Source organism: Dermacentor albipictus, chromosome 1 (assembly GCF_038994185.2).
Source record: "Dermacentor albipictus isolate Rhodes 1998 colony chromosome 1, USDA_Dalb.pri_finalv2, whole genome shotgun sequence".
In the NCBI taxonomy this organism is placed as follows: domain Eukaryota; kingdom Metazoa; phylum Arthropoda; class Arachnida; order Ixodida; family Ixodidae; genus Dermacentor; species Dermacentor albipictus.
In genome coordinates this window covers 70,230,609-70,253,988 of record NC_091821.1, presented here as the reverse complement: position 1 = coordinate 70,253,988, position 23,380 = coordinate 70,230,609, and the positions used below count along the sequence as shown (strand labels likewise).

The 23,380-nt window shown below is 44.0% G+C and overlaps 1 protein-coding gene across 1 annotated transcript in view; it reads left to right on the top strand.

The window, feature by feature from the left end:
• The first annotated feature begins 2,302 nt into the window (after positions 1-2,302).
• Positions 2,303-23,380, top strand: part of LOC135906723 (neuropeptide SIFamide receptor-like) — a 111,118-nt gene continuing 90,040 nt past the window's right edge. The window contains exon 1 of the mRNA XM_065438309.1: positions 2,303-2,789. Coding sequence (XP_065294381.1) covers positions 2,339-2,789 — 451 coding nt within the window. The 5' untranslated portion in view covers positions 2,303-2,338. The remainder of the gene's footprint in view (positions 2,790-23,380) is intronic.

Sequence of the window (23,380 nt, the reverse complement as noted above, 5' to 3'; positions counted from 1 at the left end):
AAGTGCTACACGTATCGCGAGAAATCAAATTTCTATAGCACAGCAAATGTCACTGCTGAAACACAGAGCCGCAGCTAAAATGTCAGTTATAGGACCGGAACGCATAATCGGCGCTCCAGGTTGCGAAAAATCAGGTGATTTTTCCCTTTCCAAGCTCATTTACTGGGACGGCAGCAGGTTCTCACAGCGGGCACTGCCACCTCCCTGGTGTTCCTGTTAATAGTGATGATGCCAGCAGGTGCCACATGGCACGTGCACGTGAGGTGACTACATCGCTTTCTGGTTTTTTACTCTAAATTCGCAACTTCTTGAATAAGTTTTTCTTCGCTGCGCACCCAACGGCACTACAACGCGTTATAACGCTGTTACAACTCTGTTACAACGCTGCCTACTGCGTGCCCCAGCATCCATCATGCGCGGACCTCCCGGCTTTCAGAGCCTGCGCGCCGCATGAGACGTCGCCCAAGTTACCATTCGCAGAATTTGCGCGGCACCACGGTATTTGGTGAGTGCGCCTCCCATCGGCACATTGTCGCCATTCGTTGTAAAAGTTATGCATAATATCGAGTTGCATCAAAACAGAAAGCATACTGTGCAGATGTAAACGGAAATGTAACAGACCTCCTGTAACAACTTTTGTAAGGGACGGCGTGAGTTCAATCCCCAGTGGCGATGCTGGGCAACGTTTCTTTTCGGTCTTTACTTCAGAATGAGGAGTCGGCCCGACAAGGACGACGCGATGATGACCGCATGCGCGCCGCGGTCGCTTAGTGGCTGTGGTGTCGCGCTGCTGAAGTCACGGGATCGATGCCGGCCGCTGCGGCCCCATTTTGAGAGGGAGGCGGTATGCAAGAACGCTCGGGTGCTTAGATTTAGGTGCACTGTAAGGAACCTCAGGATGAAAAAAGGAAAAAAAAATTGGAGTCCCCCACTGCAGCGTGACTCATAATCTAACCATGCTTTTCACGCCGAAATTGAATTTATTTTAATACTGACAGCATAGCTAAAAAGACAAACCAACAGAGCAAACTCGGTTTGCGAGTTCTGTACTGCTGTTTCACTAGAATGCGAAGCTTTCCGGAGCCTTTATGTGTGTCTTGAATGCCAGAAACAACGTAAAAATAAGCGATATTCAAACTAAGTTTTACTGAAGAGATGACCTGAAGGGTACATGACTGTATTTATTAGATCTATGTCAGCCAATAATAAATTTAGGACGTGGTTGCACTTACTGCCAAACTTCTTTTTTTATGGAACCGCACACATCGTAGCAGGAATATATAAGCATCCATGGAAAATGCTATGCAAATAACGGTGTTACGTAAACAAAGTTTGGCAAAGCGCATGCCACCGGACCATTGATTGATGCTCGAGAAAACAAATGAAACAGCTTGTTTGGCTATCAAACAATTCATTGAAGCGTAAACTGTGGTAGTCTAGTACCTAAAATGCGTCGACTATACGAAACCACAAGATCTTGCGCAAAGGGTGCCTTTAGTGCTACGGCTATAAAACTGACATCAGCAATGACTGCAGGGAATGTGGTAGCAAACAGGTTTAGTTTCACGTACGTGGAAGGTTAGCGCAAGCAAACATGGGATCTCAGCGTGGGTTGTGCGCCGCAAACCCGGAACACATAGTTTCGCGTATACGTAAAAGTTTGTGCATTCAGGAGCTTAGCTCTATAGTGGGTACTTCTACATGCTTATAACGGCGGCGTGCAAGACAATGACGAAGACCGAAAGGTATAGAAATTCAGAAGAATCGTTAGAAACTACAGTGCTATGATAGTAAAATAACAAAAAACAAGGAAACAAATTGCCTACATCATGCGTTAGACCCCTCCCCGCATGGCTCCCGTATGTTTTTCTGTGGTTCTTGGCATCAACGAGTGAAAAACAGCCCTATGTTGAGAGGCGGATGTATCAGTATTTTTTTTTTTTCAGGTTGTCAGAATGACGGCACATGGGCGTGAGGGCGAGCAATTAGCGCCATTGCTTTGGAGTGTGTCCATTTATCTCATTCGAAGCGTCTTACGCGCGTACCTCGAGTCCCAATTTACGTCACATTTTTCTATAGAAGAAAGCAAACGCCTTGTCCAACAATTTCATTAGCCGCTGTAAGCTTCCTTCCTGGTTTACTTGCACGAAAAGTAAATTACTTTTCCAGGCGGGTGAATGCTGTGTCTGCTCTTGAACGTAAAAAAAAAGAAAAAAAGAAACGGATCTTCCCGTTTTCTTGCAGCGGCTTTCCAGCAGAAGAGCTCTCGAGGAGTTCGGTGACCGGCATCGAGAACCAGGGGGCGCCCGCCTAGTCGAGAGCGCGCGCGTCCTCTCGAATGCGGCAAGCGAACGTGACGTTCCACTGCTACGGCCTCTACCACTGGACTCTGTCGACGCTGGTGCCCGCGCTGAGCGGACCCTCGCTACTGGCAGCGGGACCTAACGGGACGGGCCTCGCAATGCTGGCCACCGCTGCGGCGCCCCAGGCACCGCCGTCGACCGCTGCGGCCAAGGGCGACCTCGCGGAGGCCGAGATGTCGGCCGGCGAGTGGGTGGACGCCTGCTTCCTCCGCCACTCGGCGCCCTGGGTGGTGGGCTACTGCGTGGCGTACACGGCCGTGTTCGTGATCGGCGTCGTGGGCAACTGCTGCGTGCTGCGCGTGGTGAGCCGCAACGCGTCCATGAAGAACTCGGCCTTCCACGCGCTGCTCGTCAACTTGGCCGTGGCCGACCTCATGGTCATCGTTTTCTGCCTGCCTGTCACACTTGTCGGGCACTTGTTTGGACGTAAGTGGCTGTCGCTCTCTTTCTCTAAAGAATATCTTTAGGTTATAGGCGCCGCTGTAGGCTATAGGAGCCAGCGCACGAGTCCCGTGGCTTCAGACATTTGTCAAGCTATAAAGCACGATACTTGACATCCGCTATCGTTGTACTCTCTGGTAAGGTGCCATCTGGTCACTCGAGTCGGTATAGCCGTAGGTGGTATGGACAACTGATGACTAGAAGGACCGCAATGAAACACTGAGGCACTTTGCGCGTGCTGTCATATAGTAAATTCTAGCAGTAAACCAAGTAACTAAAGAATACGTCGAAATTAACCATGAACTTCAAACCTATACCGTTATTTTACGTTGCAATCGCGCTGAAAAGTATTCCTAGTTCTGGAGTTCTAATTAGTCAGCTAATAATGCTTTTTCTTATAAAGTATCGCAGTGTAAGCGCGTGAACACGAATGAATAATCAAGCAGTGTAACTAACGAGATGATTGTCTGAAATATGGCGCATGAGTTTATTCAAATTATTACGTGTCAATAAGAACTATCTGTCCATGGTTCAGATGGCAAGCCCTGTAAGGAATAAGAAGATAGGGGGTTAACCGAGGGGCCCGATTTTCACTAATCATATCATAAGAAGCCAACAAACAAAGACACCAAGGACAGCACAGGGGAAATCACGTGTACTTAATAATTGAATTAAAGAAATGATAACTTATTGTAAATGAAAGTGCATGAAATAAGAACTTGCTGCAGGTGGGCAACGATCCCATGTCTTCATATTACGCGTGCGATTCTCTACCAATTGAACTACCATGGCGCCTTGTTCCCATCCACTTTCTGGGGTATTTATGTGTTACTACAAGACCCAACTCTGGGAGTGTTAGCCAGCACCACCACTCACAAACCTTGGCGGCTGATGTGAAACATCCTTTCTGCCGCAGGTGTCACGAGTACGTGATCGTTTTGAGTGAAGGCAACTGGTCAATAAACCCACACGGGCTATCTGAAGGCATCAATGTTGCCGGATTCGAGACCCTCGTTATGTAATGAACGAGAAGAAAGGGGTTGCCGAGGGGCCCGGGAGGTGTTCGAATCGAATAGGGATTATTCATAAATGCGAATATTTTGACGATGTTTTTTGAATGTTTGAAAGCGTCAACTGCACTCAACTAAACATAACACTAAAGCAAACGCATGGTAAATTTTCACCCCCACGGGCATAGTATTGACAGAAAGCATGAGAATTTGTGTACTGGAACAGGCTACGTCGCTTAGACAGCCATACATTACAGGCTATGCAGCAGTCATTCACACTCTCTAGAGAGTTTTGTGCACGCGAAGAAACTACTTGTTTCCTCCTAATTTTCTATTGGAGCTTTTAACGAACAACGCTTCACAATACACTGTGGAATGACACGAACTTGCTCACGTCCTGGTATTCTTAATGTTATCATCATTCTATAGTAATTGTGAAATCTGCTGTTCATTATTCAAAAACTATTCGAAAACTGTTCGATATTCGGTTCGTCTCACTTCTGGCGATGTTCGATTCAACCTCAGAGATCAGTATTCGCGCTTCCCTGCTAATTATGCTCCGATAGGTTCACGTAACTGCGGCTTCACTTTTGATCACTGATGAAGCCTAAGTAGCTGCAAAAGCTCAACAGGCGCGTAACTTTATAGATGAGCATAATATACTAATTATATAAATAACTTTCGGAATATGGCAAGTGAATTCTACGTAAATCCACAAGCGGCAAAAACATTCATGAAAGGAAAAAATGTCATCCACCCGACAGTAAAAAAAGAGTAATGAAGATGAAAAGGCAAGGAATGCTTTCCTTGTAACTTCGTGGTACTGTCGGGGGGATGAACATCTTGCCTTTCACATAACAAACTTGTTTAATTCCCTGAGCCCAGGCACATCTACTGTTTAAGTCAATGAAGTCATTGATTTCGATGTTCAGGATAAAGTGAATTATTTATTTTTATTTTCTTTAACGTAATGAAGGGTGTTGGACTCTGAAATATCGTTGACAGAAAACAACGCATAACCAAAAGTGCCAAGAGTGCTTCTTTAAACTGTTAATAGGGAGGTTGGTTGCAATTTGGTGGGTTGCTACTGAATTTACAAATTGAAGTTACTTTCTTTGTGAAGACGCGAAGTTGGTAAGCAAATGAAGCAGCCATTATAACAGTTCCACCAATGCTTCATGTTTTGTTTTCAGTTATTTAACAGAGAAACGAATTGTTTTTTTGTTCGTTAGCGGGATACCGCAATATTTTTTTCGAGAGCACTAGAAGTCACGAAGAAATTCCAGGGCAAGCATCTGAAGAATTGTGCATAAGAATCCTCAGAGAATCTAGGTAGTGATCACCGAGATGTCAACACCCCATGGAGTAAGGCGTTTCACACCCTTTAGTATTTAAGAGTCTGACCTCACTCTTCTAATATAGGTGCTAGCACACAATCAACGAAAGCACTGCCTAAAGGACTTGCTTGTATTTTGTATAGGTTCTTTGCATCTATATCTTTTCCATTTGCCGTGCTTTCTCTGTCTTTTGTTAATCACATCTGGGTCGTGCCCTGCGCAAAACAGGAAATAGCACGGATATCGGCAACCGGGAGTATGATATGTATACCTCGCATGCTATTAATGTACGCTTTCACTGAGTAATCGTAGTTTCTCACCCACAATGTACAATCACCTTTGAATTTAGTATCCTTGAATATGCAACAGCCTCATTACCAGCGAATATGCTAGCACAGACAACGATGTGCAACAATTTTTTTTTAATGCCAGATGAGCACAAAGGTATTTCCCATTTTATCTTTAAAAATCTTGAACTTCGATTTTCTCACTCGAGAACGGGGGACCAACTGCGCTAGTAAGGTGTCTTCTTGCTCCGCAGAGGACTGCTGAGACGCACTTGTTTTGTAAACTCACCTGACTCGTGACGTCATTAACTACTCCAATGTTTTTCCAGTTCGACCTTGTGACAGGCATTGTACCGCGAAGCTACTCGGGCCACTCAGTTGCCGGAAGGTGGCGACCATCTAGAGAAAGCTATTACATTGTACCGTTGGTCGGTGCTGCTCTAGAAAAAGTGTTCAATAGTGGCACCGTCGGGGTGAGCAATTTACTTGGCTCCACCAGAATAATGGACTCCATTTCCAGGTACCCTTTCACCTGGTAATTGGCTCGCCTGACGAAGTCCACGACGCGCCGTCTGAAACGCACTATACAAAAGGGTACAAGAGAAGCTCATTGAGGTCCATTGGCCTGTGGCGCAGCCTCGATGGGAAACTCTGACACTCGCCTGACCGGGTTCACTATGCGAAACGCCTTTTATTGTGATGCAGCATTGGCCGCTCGTCGTATTGCTGTATTCATGACATGCATCTCTCTGGAACTTAGGCCATGAGTTGCATCTCATTTTAAGCTTCTGTGCATTCCGACATAGGATTAATTAATCTGTCCTCTGCTGCTTTCTTCTAGCTTAATTGACCCACGCTATAAACATTTCATTCCTTTTAGGTAGGCGGATTACACAACAGGGGCCGAATTGACGATGCTTTTCTTTCGTAAGAACGTTTGGTCGTTGGCCGGCCTCCTTCGCTAATTGCATGTCCAGCATAAGGATTTGCTGAACTTTGCTTTGACAAAAAAAAAAAAAAATCTCGCGCACTAACTTTTTCTGAACGCGGGCCCAGATTTCTGGCTAAAATCGCGCCTCTTCGTTTTTAAAGTTGTGTCCCACTGACTGGCCGCCTTCGCTAATTATACATCCGAACTCAAGATGGGGCGGAATCTCCTGTTACCAGCGTAAATTTTTCTTTTTGTGGGGCGGGGAGAAGGGGGAGACGGGCTCTGAATTTTTAATTTTTCATAAATGCGTGGTTGGATTTGCTGTAGCGTACTTACTGCTTTATAAGTAACGCCTAAGAGGCCTAGTCAGTAAAGCTTTTTTCTTCATAAAAGCTGTTTTCCATTGGTGGGCCAGCATTGCTAACATTTTATTTCGAACCCTTTAGGTAGATAGGAGTCGCTTTGTAAAACCTGCCAGAGCTACATAACGTGATTCGTCTAGAAGGGTAAGGATAGAGTGCATAATAATATGGTAGAGTTGATCGAGAGGCCGGCCTGGCGCATGCTTATCGGATGAGTGCGAAACAAAACAAAAATATTATGAAAGCCCCGTACATTGGAAGCCAATTGTTGGATGCCACTGGGAACTGCTGACCGTCGCATTCTGTTGCTGCGTCTGCCGTATTGATACGATGTTTTGTTGTTTATTGTAGATGGCCCGACAACGTTTGAGTAAATCCCTATGACATTTACTCTCCTTCGTATAGAGAGGCGTGCATTTCTCGTTTAGCTGCGCTTCTTCCGGTGCATCGCTTGCTCATACGTATTGTACTTGGGCACGTAATCCAATCGCTGCATCTAATTTTACTTCGTGCTGTCTGAGCTCTCTTTGGTTTGAGCTCGCACGCTGCTGTGGGCTTTTCTGCCTGGCACATCAAGTAGTTAGAATCTGTATGTTTAATCCGAAATACAAAAAGCAAAAGAAAAGGCTTCGTTAAGAGTGTATCCATGAATATCGGCCGCAATGGCCATTCCGCTAGTTCGAACGACATATTTATGGTTTACAACACTTTTTTTACAATCTCTGTAGGATTTGCCAATATATATATATATATACACATATATATATATATATATATATATATATATATATATATATATATATATATATATATATATATATATATATATATATATATATATATATATATATATATATATATATATATATATATGTTTTACTCAGTCGTTACCGGCTGCGGCTTTAACAGGGTGGTGATTTTGGTGAGTTGTTCGAACAGTTCAATCATGATGGCGATCAGCACACTACGCGAAGAAATGACAGAGGAACCACGAAGGAAACGACTCCTTGTTTCGGTTTTGTTTCTTCTGTCCTTTTTTGTCGTAGTGTGCTGATCGCCGTCATGTCGGCTCATTTTTTTTGTGTGTAAAATAAGTCATGCTAACTTTCGCCTTCTTGGGGCTGCAAATGGGTGTATAAGCGTCTATTTTTCCCATCACGCCTCCCTCTTCTATTTTATTTTTATGGCTACAGAGATCCAGGTCCAATTAATTTGCACAGGGAAGTATCCTTATTCCTCTATGCGTCAGTGTAAGCAAACTTATAATCCTGTTCGTGTGTATTCACTTGAGCAAGAGACGGGAACCGCCACTTAAGTCGAAGCACATCGCTGTCACGAACATTTACGGGTAAGTTCCGCTTTAGGGCCCCAGGATCCCACGAGCTTCGCCCTTACGAAAGGCGCAGGACACGTTTATAGCCGAGACTGCAATTTTAATTAACTGGAGGCGTTAAAAAAAAAGGATCAAGATACAATGGAACGTAGTTGTTGAAAGGTTGACAGGAGCTTCTATTTTGTCCGAAGTCAATGAACGTGAGAGAACGAAAAAGAGAGAGAAAACAGACGAGCAATAAAAGAAGAGAATGAACAAAATGATGTCGAATGGAAGCCGAGAAAAATATGTTGAAGGCGCAATGGCAAAAAAAAAACATGCTCCCGGAAACCGAAGAATGGCTCACCACAAGATAATTTGCTGTCCCGTCAATCATTCACGGTGGTTAAAACTTCTAGCGTGCTTGCATTGCCACACCGAGAGCCAGCAGCACTCATAATGTTGAAGAAAGGATTATATGCCAAGAAGCTGAGATCAATCGCAAGTTTAATCGCCAATTCGTTGAAGTAAGTTATATGAAGCCATTTATAGAACTAGTCCTGTCCCTGTCCTCCAAATTATCTGGATTCATTAATGCTTCTTCCAATGGACAGGGCTCACCTATTCTTGAACAATAGCCATTTTTTTTTATATCGTGCTAAATGAGCTACATTTTTTTGTCGTTAGTTGTATACATGCAAGACCCCGAAGCTAAGGAATATAGATGATACATTTGCTGCGGTACATGGCGTAGGTGCCAACGTTAAATGGTTTTGTGGTTATTTGCTTGTTTCCATAAATGTGCTTTGTATTTGTCGGTGCACTCGGAAGCGACAAACAACTATATTTTTTTCACTATCTGGCATTTTGTACAACGTAATTGGCCACGGTATACGTGGATCATCCCATCAAAATAATAAAAAAAATTGGTTTATTTTTAGAAAAAACTCTCGCCCGCGGCAGTTTCACTGCCTTTAATACCCTGACACGCGAGCACTGTAACACGGTGGCACTTAGCACTGTACTGACTGTACTACAATTTTGACACGTTGAACAAAGCGGGAGCCTATTGGTGCTGCTAGTTGAACAAGATGTTAATGCAATCATATAGCAAAATAACATAAGCATGTTATAAAAGGAGAAACATAATTTGACAAGTTGTAAAGTTACGGGCGGAGTTGCAGTTGGGTTGAATTTAATAGCGAGGTCCCCTTCGCAGGCAGGGATGTCTTAATGTACTTGTCAGTGCCAGTGCCTTCGAATTCTTGCATGCATTCTAGGCGTCGTGGTCTTCCCTTCAAGCACAAAAAAAGAAAATGAAAACGAAAAGAAAAAGAACGAAAAGCAAGCAAGCAAGAAAGAAAGAAACCAAAGATGAAGAGAACAGTCGAGGTGGATAGCAAAGCCGATATCGAGATAGGTTGGATGAGTGAAACAGCGAAGATACGTACCTAGATTGTACCCAGTATTAATACCAATGGAGCTTTCCACCCTTTCTCAACTTGCCTTCGCCTTTATCCGATCAGAGCAAAGCACAATCTTTGAACTCTAAAGTGTTTTATGTCGGGCTCTATCAAAAATTTGTTCCATGCCGATACGTCACACAATGGACTGACGGAAATATGCGAGATAGCGACACTTTGCCATTTTGTGCCAACCTAATGGTTAGGAAAGTAGAAACAACAATGTTATAAAAGTTTGCGTTGTTAAAAGAACTGTGCGTGTGATCACCTGCATTAACTGCGATGAGGATGTTTAGGCATAATTTGTTTTCTGAGTGAGTAATTGCATAAGAAATATGACCGACGACCTGGACACATATAGGGGTAGTAAAGGTGACAGTGCGAGGGAGAGTGTTCTTCACGAACTCGGTCGGCGTTTTCTGGCGACGGCCTTCATGGCGCGCTTCTGGCGCTTTTTCAACGGGGATCCCCGACAACCGTCACCGCGCGGTCGTGTCGCGACGGCTCACGCGACAAAAGTAGAAAAAATAGAGCTTGCTGGCGCCAGCCATCAACCCCGTTTCGAATGGGACGCTCTTAGGAGACATCCATACATCCGTTCCCGCCCGTTTGCTCACCTTTGAACATGTGTATCACGCGCGCGATGCTGCTGGAGCTCTAGCCACTCTAACGACTTAGTTTCGCCACATACGCACCCACCGTTAGGTCGGATATACCCGTGACGCCTGGTAGCCTCCGGGGTGTCGTTTCCACTGCGCAGCAGCACAGGCCTTGCGTGCGTGTTATCGCGGCCATTACTTCGGCCTTCGAGCGAAACTGTAATAAAGGAATGTGCACATTCATGGAGTTGTATTTGTGCATGTGCGATAAACGCACTTTTTCTTAGAAATTGTGCTTCATTTTCGTGTCCTGAATAAATTTCTCTGAAAGAGAGATAAATCAGTTTTAGTATATCCTTTACTCACCTGCTCTTCAGCCAAGCTTCAGGGTCCGCATTCATGAGGCAACATGAGCGAGCGGAAAATTGCGATGGTGATTGTGTTTTTACTTGCAAATGCAACTCCGCAATTTAGAAACAGTTCTTTCGCACGAAAATCTTTGCGAATACGTCCGCTAATGCGCTTCGAAGATGCCAGCGCCAGCTTACCGTTCGCCAATTTAATCGGTCTTCATTTCTGTGTAGTTAATGTTGCCGTGGGGTCAAGTGCGTTCGTGGACACGTATCACTGATGAAAAAATTTACGCAGAAACTCATCTGGGAGTTCTCCGAGTATGCGTAAGCATTGTGCCACTTGCTCATCTCAACACAGCCCGGTGTCATTATCAATGTTACGAAACTTGATCCCACCAGTACAAGTGACAGCGCTGCGGCGACACGAACTGCTGCCGACGACGTCGCAAGGTGAATTGACGACGCAGGCAAACTACTGCAGATGGCGACGCCAGGTGCGCTGACGACGTTCAGATCATTAAAAGCCGTTATCGCTCTTTAGTACCTTATCCATGGTACTAAACCGTGATCAACCCCACTCCGGCGTCGGCAGCATCTGGCGTGGCGGCGATGCCCGTATATTGAAAGCGACCTGCGATGGCGACAGAGAGCACCGACTGCTGACAGCCTCGTGTGCTTTGTGCTCTCGCCGCCGAGTTTGCGTTGGAAAGAGATGCGCGGGCTCCCATTTTGAAAGTGATCTGCGATGAGGGCTCGGTGCGGCGAGTGCTGACACCCGCATGCACGTGCTATTCGTTCTCGGTGTGTAACTCGCGTTGAAACGAGAGGCAGCACGAAGGTGGATTCGTTCGCTGCTACGAGCGCTATATTGAAAAAGGATCGTCTTACGGGACGGACAGGCAATTTTCTCATTGGGTAAGTACATAAATGCCTACGCATTTTAATATAAAGAAACCCCTGGTCATGGGCACAACAAAATAGTTACTGTAGGTACTAACTTAAAACACACTAACTAAGGTCATACGTAAAACGGCTTGATGTGCTTCCGTCAGCGTTTCGTACAAGAAATGTACTCCCTTTTTTCAGCGAAAGTTATTGCACTCACTCTCACCACGCGAACACGCGGCTTGTATGGCGTGCTTGCAGGCCGAATTTGTTGAAAAAAAAAAGACAAACAAACAAAACCACGTGCAATAAAAAAAAGATGGGATGAAACGATTAGGGCACGCGCAGACTGCCTTTTGTTTTAAAGTTTAATACTTTGTCATTTGGCTTCCAATATTTAAAATAGGTACACAAGAAAACTATAGCAGTATCTTTTGTTACCTAAACCACCCTGTATTGAAGCTTGAAGATTATAGAAGATTCTTGCCTTACCTTATAGACCTCTCAGAAAACCTAACATGCGGTGCCGATGCGTAAGGAGATCTGCCCATATGTTTTCCTACACATCAAACAACAAAAAAATGTAGAAGAATGTATATTTCATTTAGCAATGAACCGAATGAGAAGCGCGGAAAGTGGCAGTCACGCAGATAAGAGAAACGTGTTACAAAGAGCCCAATAATTGCTTTTAGCACAACCACTGAAAACATTTTAGTACATCTTTCATTGCTGTCTTGTTGGGGACGCATAAAGAAAGGAACAACAACAATAAGAAGAAAAGTAAAAGAACATAGCCAGTCAACGTAACGAAATTCACCCTTTCAGAGGGCTCAGCTAAATATATTTGTGGCATGGTAAGGCGCGTACCTGTGTCTTACCGCTCTGCTTAACTCCTGCCACTCCCCCCTCTTTTGTTCTTCTCTTCATTTTTTTTTTACACCCACGTAAATTGAACTTACTGTGCAATATACGGAAGCCCGGCTTATGAAGTAAAGAAAATGACTATGTTTCTGTGCTGCTTTTAGTGCCACAGTAGTTCCAGTTACTGCTACAGGCACAAAGGGAGTGGAAAAGAAAATCTCTCTGAGTGGCTTCCTATTAGCTATCTCTGTAACACCAGTACAGCAGAGAAAATGCCGTGGAGAGAGCGCTGCTGCGCGTTATAGTACACTATAGTGAAGTGATATTTTAATTATCGACAGACTGCGGGAGTGACGCCAAACTTAATCCAAGTGGTCATTTCCATACGAATGCATACAGCGTTCTCCCAGGCTGGCCGGACAAGTTAGTAACCTCTTTGACATGAGAGAAAGTTACAGGTGGGTAAAGAGAGAAATTAACGTAACATGGGCATATTGCTGCGTTTGAATAGTTCCCGATTTTGCCTTGCGTTTGGACAGATGTAGATAGTGAAAATAGCTTACTTTCTCGGTGCTCAAAAGAATGAAAGGAAAAAAAAAAACTGCAGCATGTTACACTCCTATAACACGTGAAGGCAAAAACCTGCTGCACACGTGGTAATGCATTAAGTTGTCTGATCGGAGCGGTCAGACTTCTCGTAAGAAACAACGAGCTGCAGTGCGAAGTAAATGTATTGCACTGTAGGTTACTCTCCTCAGCGACGAATGCGAGCAACTAATGCAATATGTAAAGGTTACTTCGTTCTTTCTTTCGTTCTTTCTGTCTTTTTTCGTTGTTTATTTCACTCTTTCTTTATTTCGTTCCTCCTTTCTTTGGTTTCTTTTTTCACATTCATCCATTGCATCTTTGCTTACTTACGGGCGTATGAGCCAATCCTGATGTTGATGTTTCCATTCTTTCCTGCCTTCGATCTTTTTTTCTGTAGTGTCTTCATTCATATTCAGCCATTGCATCTTCGCTTGCTTGGGATATGAGCCATTCCAGATTAGTATTTTCTTTTCGGGTAGGGGCCATCACTAACGATGATATTTTATGTACTACTCATCAAATTTTTAAATCACTTGACTTGATATTTTTTCGACCACTCGACTAGACGGCACTTTTTTTCGGGTATGAGTCATTGCAACGAGCCAGTCAAGGCTTTTGCACATGTCGACATCTATATCTGAAGCGATGCTTTCATGAAGCATGAAATTATTGAGGCTGGCCAGATATACGCACACTCTGTCACGTGTGTCAGTGTTCCGTCAGTTGCCTTGACGGATAAAGAAAGATATCTCCTTGGGCGTTAGTACTTATTGCATGTGATTATGCTTGAGCTTTGTATCAGCTTTTGACTGCCCATGTGCTGCCCTCCGCTCCCTGGAAAACCTTTCATGAGACTTCAGTTGTAAGTGAGCGTCTGTCCTGTCCACTCCGTTTCTTCCCGCCCGTATTTCCGCTGAACGACACTACAATTTACGAATTGTAGCTGATGAACTTGCAAGGCCTACTCATTTTGAATGAATCTCCAGAATGACGCCAGTTTGGAGATTTGCGACATAAAACTTTCTGTAAAAATGCACTGTCGTTCCACTTACTCTTTAAAGAAAATTACCTTTTATGCATGGAAGCACAAAAAGTATTGCAACGCCCATGTATTTTGTCCCACACTTTGAAAAATAATATTTCGAAACTGGTCTGATCCTGGAAATTAATTTCAAGTGTATGCGTCTTGCGAGCTCTCCGGCTACAATTCGCAAATTCTGATATGTGCCGTAACGCAATTAATCAAGAAGATAATTAGTGTGTTTATGTTAATTACTTGAATCTGCATTTTCATTTCTCAAGCTAGCAATGTCCGCCTCTTCGGATAATCGAGCCAAAAGTAAACGATTACGCTATCTGCTGCAGGCGATCTTTAAAAATGCCGGCAAACTTAAGATAATCAGACCGCATAACGAAGCCGTTCGCAGAGTACAGGCCAGTCACGGGCGCGTCGTCGCTCCGCTGCTTCGTTTGCACGGCTCGAACATCCCTAGTATAAATAATTCATTGAGAGCTCTGGCGTCAGACGGCTTTGATCATCTCACCTTCACCTCACCATCTCATCTCACCTTTGATCATCGAAGGCCGGGCACTCGGGCAACATGTCCTTCAGGTTTCTTCAAAGCACATGTGTCTGAAATTAGCAGTGCCCACCGTTTTGATTAGGAAAGAATAAGTGCTCACGAATGTCTCGCAAGCGACACAACAATGCTCCTCCACGTCTGGTGAGGCCAAGTTAACGCAGCAGCGCCTTTATAGCGGCTCGCGCTGAGATGTCCGTGCAGGCTAATATCCAAGAATTTTGGTTTTTGTGAGCGGATGCTTGTACAGTTCGTCCAATGTGAAATAAGAGCGCTGCTCTTCGCTGCACCAGCAGAAATCCCAGGGTGGCCGGTTGGTCATTACAATGAAAAAGGAGTGCGCATTTGAAAGTGCTACACCCAGCCATAACCCGTCTAAAAGGGTGCAGTCATGTCGTGAGACACCGGACGTAGGACGAAACTATTAATTATAATTTAGAAAACGAAGGCGTGCGTTCGTAAACAAAGATTCGTTCTACGGGTGCAATGTTAGGTCACGCCCGACCGCGCAAGGTGTTTTCGCTGCAACAGCTCTCGAAAGCATTCGATCTGCCCACGCCCTCGTGGGCAGATCGAACGGTTGCGTCCACTAGGTCGCACGTTTACATGGATGGCGATGTAACTAGGCAGTCAATGAAATATTATGTCATAATTTTTTGTCAACTGCTCAATTGTAGTCTTGTGTGATAGCTGCGGTAGCTGCTCCCAAGATCCGCGAAACAGGGCGTCTGGAAAGTTGCCTTGTTGTTGGAGCACAAGGACCTGGAGTGCGGCGTGTCGTTGATGCTACACGAGATCTGCCGTATTTTCACCGCTCTTGATGCGGATCACCGTCACGAATGCTGAACTTGAAGGCGTGACCTATGAGCAGCCCCGCTCTCTCCCCCGCCTGGTAAAGAAAATACTTCGGCTCATTTAGTAGTGCCTTTCATCAAAAAAAAGTTTGCTATCTTCTTTTGCGCAGCAGCTGAGGCTAAATATGGACAACAGCGGTGCAAGACATGAAAATGCATTCAAAGCAGTCGTTCATTGCGGTGCACTTTCCATGAAGGCAGCCTGTTAAGGTGAATAAGCTTACTATAAATACAGGGCGTTCAAAATTAAGCTTTATTGTTTTCTTAAAGTTAGGCACTGGGAGGCACGCGAAGACAACCTGTGCAAATAAGTTACGTGGCCAGGGGGACACAAAGAGATGATAATTACGGCCGTCAGCAGCCCAATTAACTAAAATTGAATGATTAACTTTTTGTTGACTGCAGTAAGTGGGTACGTTTGTATTGAAAAGTTAGAGGCAGTCGTGTTTCTCCACAGTATCAGTTGGAAGAATTCTTCTAACGTGTCTGTGCTCCGAAATATCCGACTCCAAATTTTAATTGTGTCATAATTGTGTCATCATTTAAAGGCATTGCGGCTTAATATACCTACGTGGTTCGTGTGCCGGCACGTGTTCTCATAAAATAAGTGGAAGCGTGGGACATCACGAAGCACACATTGAACTTGATGCCTCGAATGTCCAGCATGGCGTTATATTTCGCAAGGGGAGCAGTGCTTCAGAAAATCTCTCTAATTAAACGCTATTGCCTGCGGCAACGTCCAAAACAACCGGCAAGCAATGAATAAAGATTCCACTCATAAAACAAAGTCTGATTAGTTTTTTTTATTTCCTTGTTTTTGTTAAACTTCTTCATAAGTTGTTCTGCGGTTGCATTATCGCCGGGACTAACAGACTGCAAGCAAAAATCACGCATCAATGTTATATTTGGAGTTTTGGTATTGTAGAAAGCATAGACGATCAGTTATTCAACTTTATCGTTCTACCGGGTGTTCAAAATTAAGCTCGAAAAGAGGAACAGTTACAATCTTTGCCTATGCCTCCGCCCCGTTGTCAGACTAAACGCCACAAACAACAGCCGCGTCACATCAGGGAGGAGCTTTGCGCCGATCCTCACACTCTTGCATGCGTAATCAAGCGAAATACAATTAGAATTTGTAGTCTGATATCTCGGAGCAGAGACACGCTAGAAGAATTCTTCCAACTGGTACTGCGTAGAAACACGACTGCCTCTAACGTTTCAGTACAAACATACCCACTTACTGCAGTCAACAAAAGGTAAATTCTTCAATTTTAGTTAAATGGACTGCTAACAGCGATAATTATCATCTCGCATTGTGTCCCCCTGGCCACATAAGCTATTTGCACAGGTGGTCTTCGCGCGCCTCCCAGTGCCTAATTTTAAGAACACCATCAAGCTTAATTTCGAACACCAGGTATAACGATAAAGTTGAATAACTGATCGTCTATGCTTTCTAAAGTACCAAAACTCCAAATATAAAATTGATGCGTGATTGTTGCTTGCAGTCTATGAGTCACGGCGATAAAAAAAAAAGTAGAACAACTTATAAAGAACTGTAAAAACAACAGGAAATAAAAGAAAACTAATCAGATTGTGTTTTATGAGCGGAATCTTTATTCATTCCTTACCGGTGGTTTTGGACGTTGCCGCAGGCAACAGCGTTTAATTGGAGAGATCTTCTGAAGCACTGCTCCGCTTGCGAAATATAACATCATGCTGGATATTTGACGCATCAAGTTCAGTGCGTGCTTCGTGATTTCCCACGCTTCCACTTACTTTATGAGAACACGTGCCGGCGAGCGAACCATGTACGTAAAATTGCGACACGATGCCTTCGTGCGAGGATCAAGTACCAAGTTCAATGCCCTGATGCTGACAAGTAAGAGAAAACATCTCTGCTGCAGCGCTAGCATTCTTCTGGCAATGAGAGGTAGGGGGAGTCGATTACTTTGCGGAGATGCACTGTGGGACGTAGGATTGTAAGGTGACACTGCGTAAGACTAGGAACGCCTTTGCGGGCTGCGCGGCAGTGACCACAGAAACAGTTCGTGTGTACGTGCGTGTGTGTGTTTAGGTTCTCCTTTTACTTTTTTTTTATCCTTCTCTCTCTCACCTATTGCATCCCCTTGCCCCTCCCCCAGTACAGGGTAGCCAACCGGAGATAATCTCGGGTTAACCTCCCTGTCTTTCCTTTGCCTTTCTCTCTCTCTCTCTCTCTTTGCGGAGATGCTGATTTGATTGATAATCTGTAAATGTTATCCTGGCTTAACACTCTGATTACATTGATAGGGATAGAAAATGTTGTCGTTTACGATGATAGTTATTTTCCTGTGCTGAATAGGACACTTGATGTAGCTGAAACTGACCAAATCGCAGCCACTGGATTGTTTCCACGGGCCGAGTTCACGAAACCTTTGGCCAGCAAGAGGTCTCCAACATTGGCCGGCCGCTTTCGCTAATACTAGCTCGGCTGTATATAATGGTTGGCAAACACATGTTCTTAGCAACAGTTATACCGTACGAGCTGATTGATCCTCACGGGCTCAATCAGATCCTATTTTCCATTGCGCACGAAAGTATCAGGTACATTAATGTATTTGTGCGAAAAAAACATAAAGACGAAAGAGACACCTTTACTTGTGCAGGAGTGACCAGACGAATCGTCGACATGCCGCCTTTTCAAATCCCGGCCGTTTGTGGCAAATTTCCTGCCTTAAAGCCATCTTTGATGTTACGACGTGATCTGCCGAAAATAAACGTACTTCCTTATGTTGCCGCCCCACAGCTCATTCTTCGCATACAGTCATAATTTCAAGGCGGTTCAAAAAACTTGCGTGACCGATTATCTGCTGCCACTACTAGCCGCAATTTCCAGAGCAACACTAGTAGGTGAGGAGTTGGGGGGGGAGGGGGTAAAAACCCGTTATTTTTGACATGGAGAGGCCTATAAGTCTCACTTTTGTCAACTAGCGATCGATCATTATCTCGTCAGAATGATTGCTTAACTGATTCAATATGCGTTTTTGAATGCCAAGTAGTTCAACGTGATGGTCACTCACTGGGCTTGCAATTCTTCGAACAACCTGTCTAATTTGTTTATATATAGCCCCGATATTTTTTGTTTAGGCCCGCGTGCACGTGTTTACGTAGGCGCAGGGTGATATATTTCTTTTTGTGAAGATAGATACGAAAAGATTTAATGGCGCTTGCAAGTATGCGGCTGGTGACTCTGTCATAAATGAAATAAATGCTTAAAATAATGACAGAAGAACTCACCGAATTGAAAACTAGCGCCCTGAAGATATTGTGTAGTCGCGAGTAACACACATTGTGTGACATTTACAAAAGAAACACGCGAAAGTAATTATATAAGTATAGAATCTGTATATCGAGTACATGTACAATGTTCATGTAACATACGCACTCGAGCAGCACATTACGTTTTGCGTAAAAGAAGCAAAAAACGAGGACAAAAGCATTCAGTAACGTATACCACCCAGCTCGCACCAGGAAATAAGTAGGGGGTGCTCAACCGAACTCTAAGTTAGTTACCGCGCTTATGTCATGCTTACTATCTAGTACTATCTAGTACTAGTACTATTACTACTACTACTACTACTACTACTAGTACTAGTACTAGTACTACTACTAGTACTACTAGTACTACTAGTACTAGTACTATCTAGTATCTAGTACTATCTATCTATCTATCTATCTAATGGTTGCTGCGTTGATGACAGGCACAGAGGCGAGGGCCTAATTTGTCGCAAGCGAGACTGTTACAGGCATCAGGAACTCGGTGAAATGAGGCTGGCGCTCTTCCATGTAATGTGTTCGCTCACCTTGCAGCATGCATAATATATATCGGACACTTGAGTTTCTACCAGTTTAACAGACATCTTTAGCTGGGCATCGCTTACTGTCCACACTCTCACGTTTCACGAGTTTGCGCACCGCGGAGAACTGCGTTGATTTCGCACCCCGTGATAACCGTATCGCAGTGTGCCTCGCAGAAACGCGAGTAATGCGCAATCAGCTTGGCTTCAAAACGACAACGAAACCAAGGCGGAGATAACGTAACGATTATGATCCAATTCCGAGCAGTGCTCCCACCCACGTTATTACCGGCCTCGGCGTGAATGGTGAATAAACAAACAAGGGGAATTAAATCGAGGGAAATGAATTCTTGCGTCATGGCGCCCCAAGTGGACGCGTCGTCCCGCTCAGGTCAATCGGCTCTACGGCAGCGTTCTGGTGTCCGCTGGCTTGAACGTTCTGCGCACGGACTCCGGTGGTTCCGCAGCGCGTCTGTCTACAAATTGTTAGGACACACCGTGCCAAGTAGGCTGCACTGTAAACTAGTGCCTGTCCTCAGGTGCTTGGCAGCATGATAATTCTGGATTTATGTGGAGGCACTTTCTATGGAAAGGTTTTGTGAGACTGCCTGGGGCAGTCGCAAAAGCACGGCTATCGTTGAGAGGCGTCTTGGCCGTCGTTCTTTGCGGGATATTGAACGAAGGCAATGCTGAACATGAATTGCTTCGAAATTTCCAGACACATGATGAAACCGTCTTTTTCTACACTTGCAAGCCGAGGTCTCCTTCAACATGTGGCGCAATGACCGCCGAAATAAAAGAGAGCCTATATTAAATTTTTATCCTGTTCTTGTCGTGCGTCTTCGTACGCTGCCGCTACGGACTCACTGAGCATTACGGAATGGAGCATTTTGTTTGCTGTGGAAAACTTCTTGAGAGTTTCGTAAAGGTGGATATTAGTGAGCACCTTGTTCCATTGACTTTTTATTCTTTTTCTTTTGGCGCCACAAAAAAGACAAGACTACAAGAAGAGAAGAAGCAGGATAACCTCTTCTTGTCTGTAATCGTGTTTTGTGGCGCAAAGAACATGAACGTCATTGTGGGTACTTCAACCGTCCCTTTATAGAAGCTTTTCGGCCTCACCTCGCTAGCATCTAATCCCGAGGATTTCGTGGGAAAAAAAAATGAAAACAAGTAGATGCAATGCAGTGTTGTCATTTTTAACGGGAAGGTTATTTGAGTTTGCAGCAGTAGCGGATGACGCGTGTACAACCTCATCGCCCGTAGCTGTTACTGTCTGCATCACAGGGATGTGTGATGCTTGCCGAGGAAAATATGTTGACGAAAGGTGATTGTGCAGATAAATATGACACATATTTAGGTCAATTTAAGGCTTTATACCTGGATTAGCCACAAGAATACAGAAACTCGTCCAGGAAGAATCTCAACTGGCAATTCTTGGTTACGTCTGAAAAGGGCAGTGCAAAGTGGAACTTCCGAGAATAACTAATTTCTTGGCTTGTACAGATGTTGCTCTGCACGGATAAAAAGGGAAAAAGTTCAACTGCACATCATGACACCCCGCAAGTGAGGTTAAGTGAATCGTTTAATATCTTCGCTTGTTGACACAAACTCGACACTCCAAAGTGTTTAGATCGCATGTTCATCACCTTCCACACAAATTTTACTTGGAGCATGCTATCGTCCGCCAGATTCTGGTCCGTCGTTTATGGAACTGCTCCGGGAAAGTATATCTCAGGCTGCTAAACACCTTCCTGCCAATATTATTTATCTTTCCGGTGATTTTACCTGTCCGCATTTTGACTGGCACCTCTTGACATCCACGTGTAATGCTAGGAAAGATTTCATCAACCTAATTTTCGATTAGAATTTGTGTCAAGTCATTAACCAACCCACTCGTGGTTCGAACATCCTCGATCTCCTATTAACTTATGATGCTGGTACCGCAGGGCCGATTTCACACATCAGTGGCTTTAGGGATCATTATATGTTGCAGCTGCAACTTGACATGGCGCTTGCTTTTTCAGAAGTTACAGTTAAAAACATTCATCATTTTAACAAGGCCAACTTTAATAATAATAATAATAATATTTGGGGTTTTACGTGCCAAAACCACTTTCTGATTATGAGGCACGCCGTAGTGGAGGAATCCGGAAATTTTGACCACCTGGGGTTCTTTAACGTGCACCTAAATCTAAGCACACGGGTGTTTTCGCATTTCGCCCCCATCGAAATGCGGCCGCCGTGGCCGGGATTTGATCCCGCGACCTTGTGCGCAGCAGCCCAACACCATAGCCACTGAGCAACCACGGCGGGTGCCAACTTTAACAAAATAAATGCAGAGTTAGAGATGCTTTTTAATCGGACATTTCTGTCCTCATTTTCATCTCACTATGTAAATGGCAACTGGATTCTTTTCAAAGACAAAATCTCGGTTCTGGTGCACAAGTATGTTCCCTTAATTAAATAACTACTGATAAAGCTAACCCATGTTTTAATCAAAACCTCAAACAATTAAGAAATAAAATCAAACGATTTTACCAAGGCGCAAAACACCTCCAAACGGTGTTTGCTTGGGCAAAATACAAAGAATATTTAAAAGCATATTGTAAAGCTATAAAAACAGCTAGAAATAAATGCTACTCATATGATTTGCCTTCTCTCTTGAAGTCTAAGCCTAAGATGTTCCGGAGAACAATTGCTTCCAATGGCGTGGGCAGCGTTGTTTCCTTACACCACAATATTGCCTAACACGACTTTCTGATCAAGAGATGTGCATCAGAGCTCAATGGTTTCTTTTCTTGAGATTTCATCAAATCAGTCAAAAGATGAAGGCCAGAAGAGATACGTGGCACACACAACGACTAACAACTGTGGCTGTTGTCAGTCGAGTCCTTGTGTGTGCCAAGTCTCTCCTTTTTCTTCATCTTTTGACTGGTTTATATCTCAAGAACGGGTACCAACTGCAGACCCAGATCGCAACTTACTTCTTCAAGGTTTCTTTTCATCTGTTTTCACTCTAGAAGATCGTTCCAATGTGCCATTTGTTCCCGAAATGGCCTTTCGTTTCATGCAGCCGATTAAAATCTCGCTGGGAGGCATAATATGTCTGATTTCTAACCTTAAACTATCTACATTTAGTGACATTGATAACATAAATTCTAAAATACAGTAAAATATCTCTTACACTTGAGGTCAAATATTATTCCACCTATTTAAACAGTCATTAACATCTGAACCGTTACCGGCCGACTGGACGGTCGCTAAGATTATTCCCATATTTAAAGATGAAAGTCGACAGCCAGCTGAAAGCTACTGTCCAATTTCGCTGACGTGTATCTGCTGCAAACTTCTCGAACACATTATTTCATCGCACCTTTACAACCACATTGAGTCCAATAATTAGTTTTCAGTAAACAGCATGGATTTCGGAAAACATTGTCATGCGAAACGAAAACACTTGAATTATCCACGGATCTATATTCTAACATGTCTGATAACCTTCAAAGTGACTGCAGCTCTCTAGACTACTCGAAAATATTTGGCCGTGTAGCACATAGTCATGTTATTGTAAAAGTATCACCCCTTGCAACTGACAGTTTAACTTTGTCGTAGATTAGAAAATTTTTATCTTCTCGCCTTCAATTTACAGTGGCAAATAATTTTTCTTCTTCATTTTTTGACGATATATATGGTGTACAGCAGGCTAGCCTCCTGGGCCTTATCCCATTGTTAATTTACATTAATGACAAGCACTAACAACTTCCAGTATAATGCTCTTTGCCGATGTCTGCATTGTCTACCAGGTTATTAAAGATGCTAATGATAATCTTACCCTTCAAAACGATCTTAATGCTGTTAACTCCTGGTGTGATAAATGGCTAGTGACCCTTAACTCAGCTAAAAGCAAAGTAGTTTCGTTCAGTCGTAAACACTCTACGTCTAGCTTCCTTTATTCTATAAACAATACAGTGTTACGTCATGCTTATTCATACGCGCACTTAGGAATCAATCGAACCCCTACCCTCTCCAGGAAGGAGCACATAACTGCCATTTGTGCGAAGGCATCTAAAAGACTTGGCTATTTCTGTCGTAGTTTGCGTCATTCTAACTCCGATGTACGTAAATAAGCCTATGTAACTTTCGCTCGCCCGCAGCTAGAATTGCCTTAGGAGCAGTGGCGTAGCTAGGTCGTCTGGCACCCGGGGCCCATAGGTCTTCTTTCACACCAACACCGGATATTCTGCGATAGGGGCCCGATAGAAAGCAATGGTGGGCCGATCCCGGCGGTAGTGCAGGGTCGAGCAATGGCTCATAC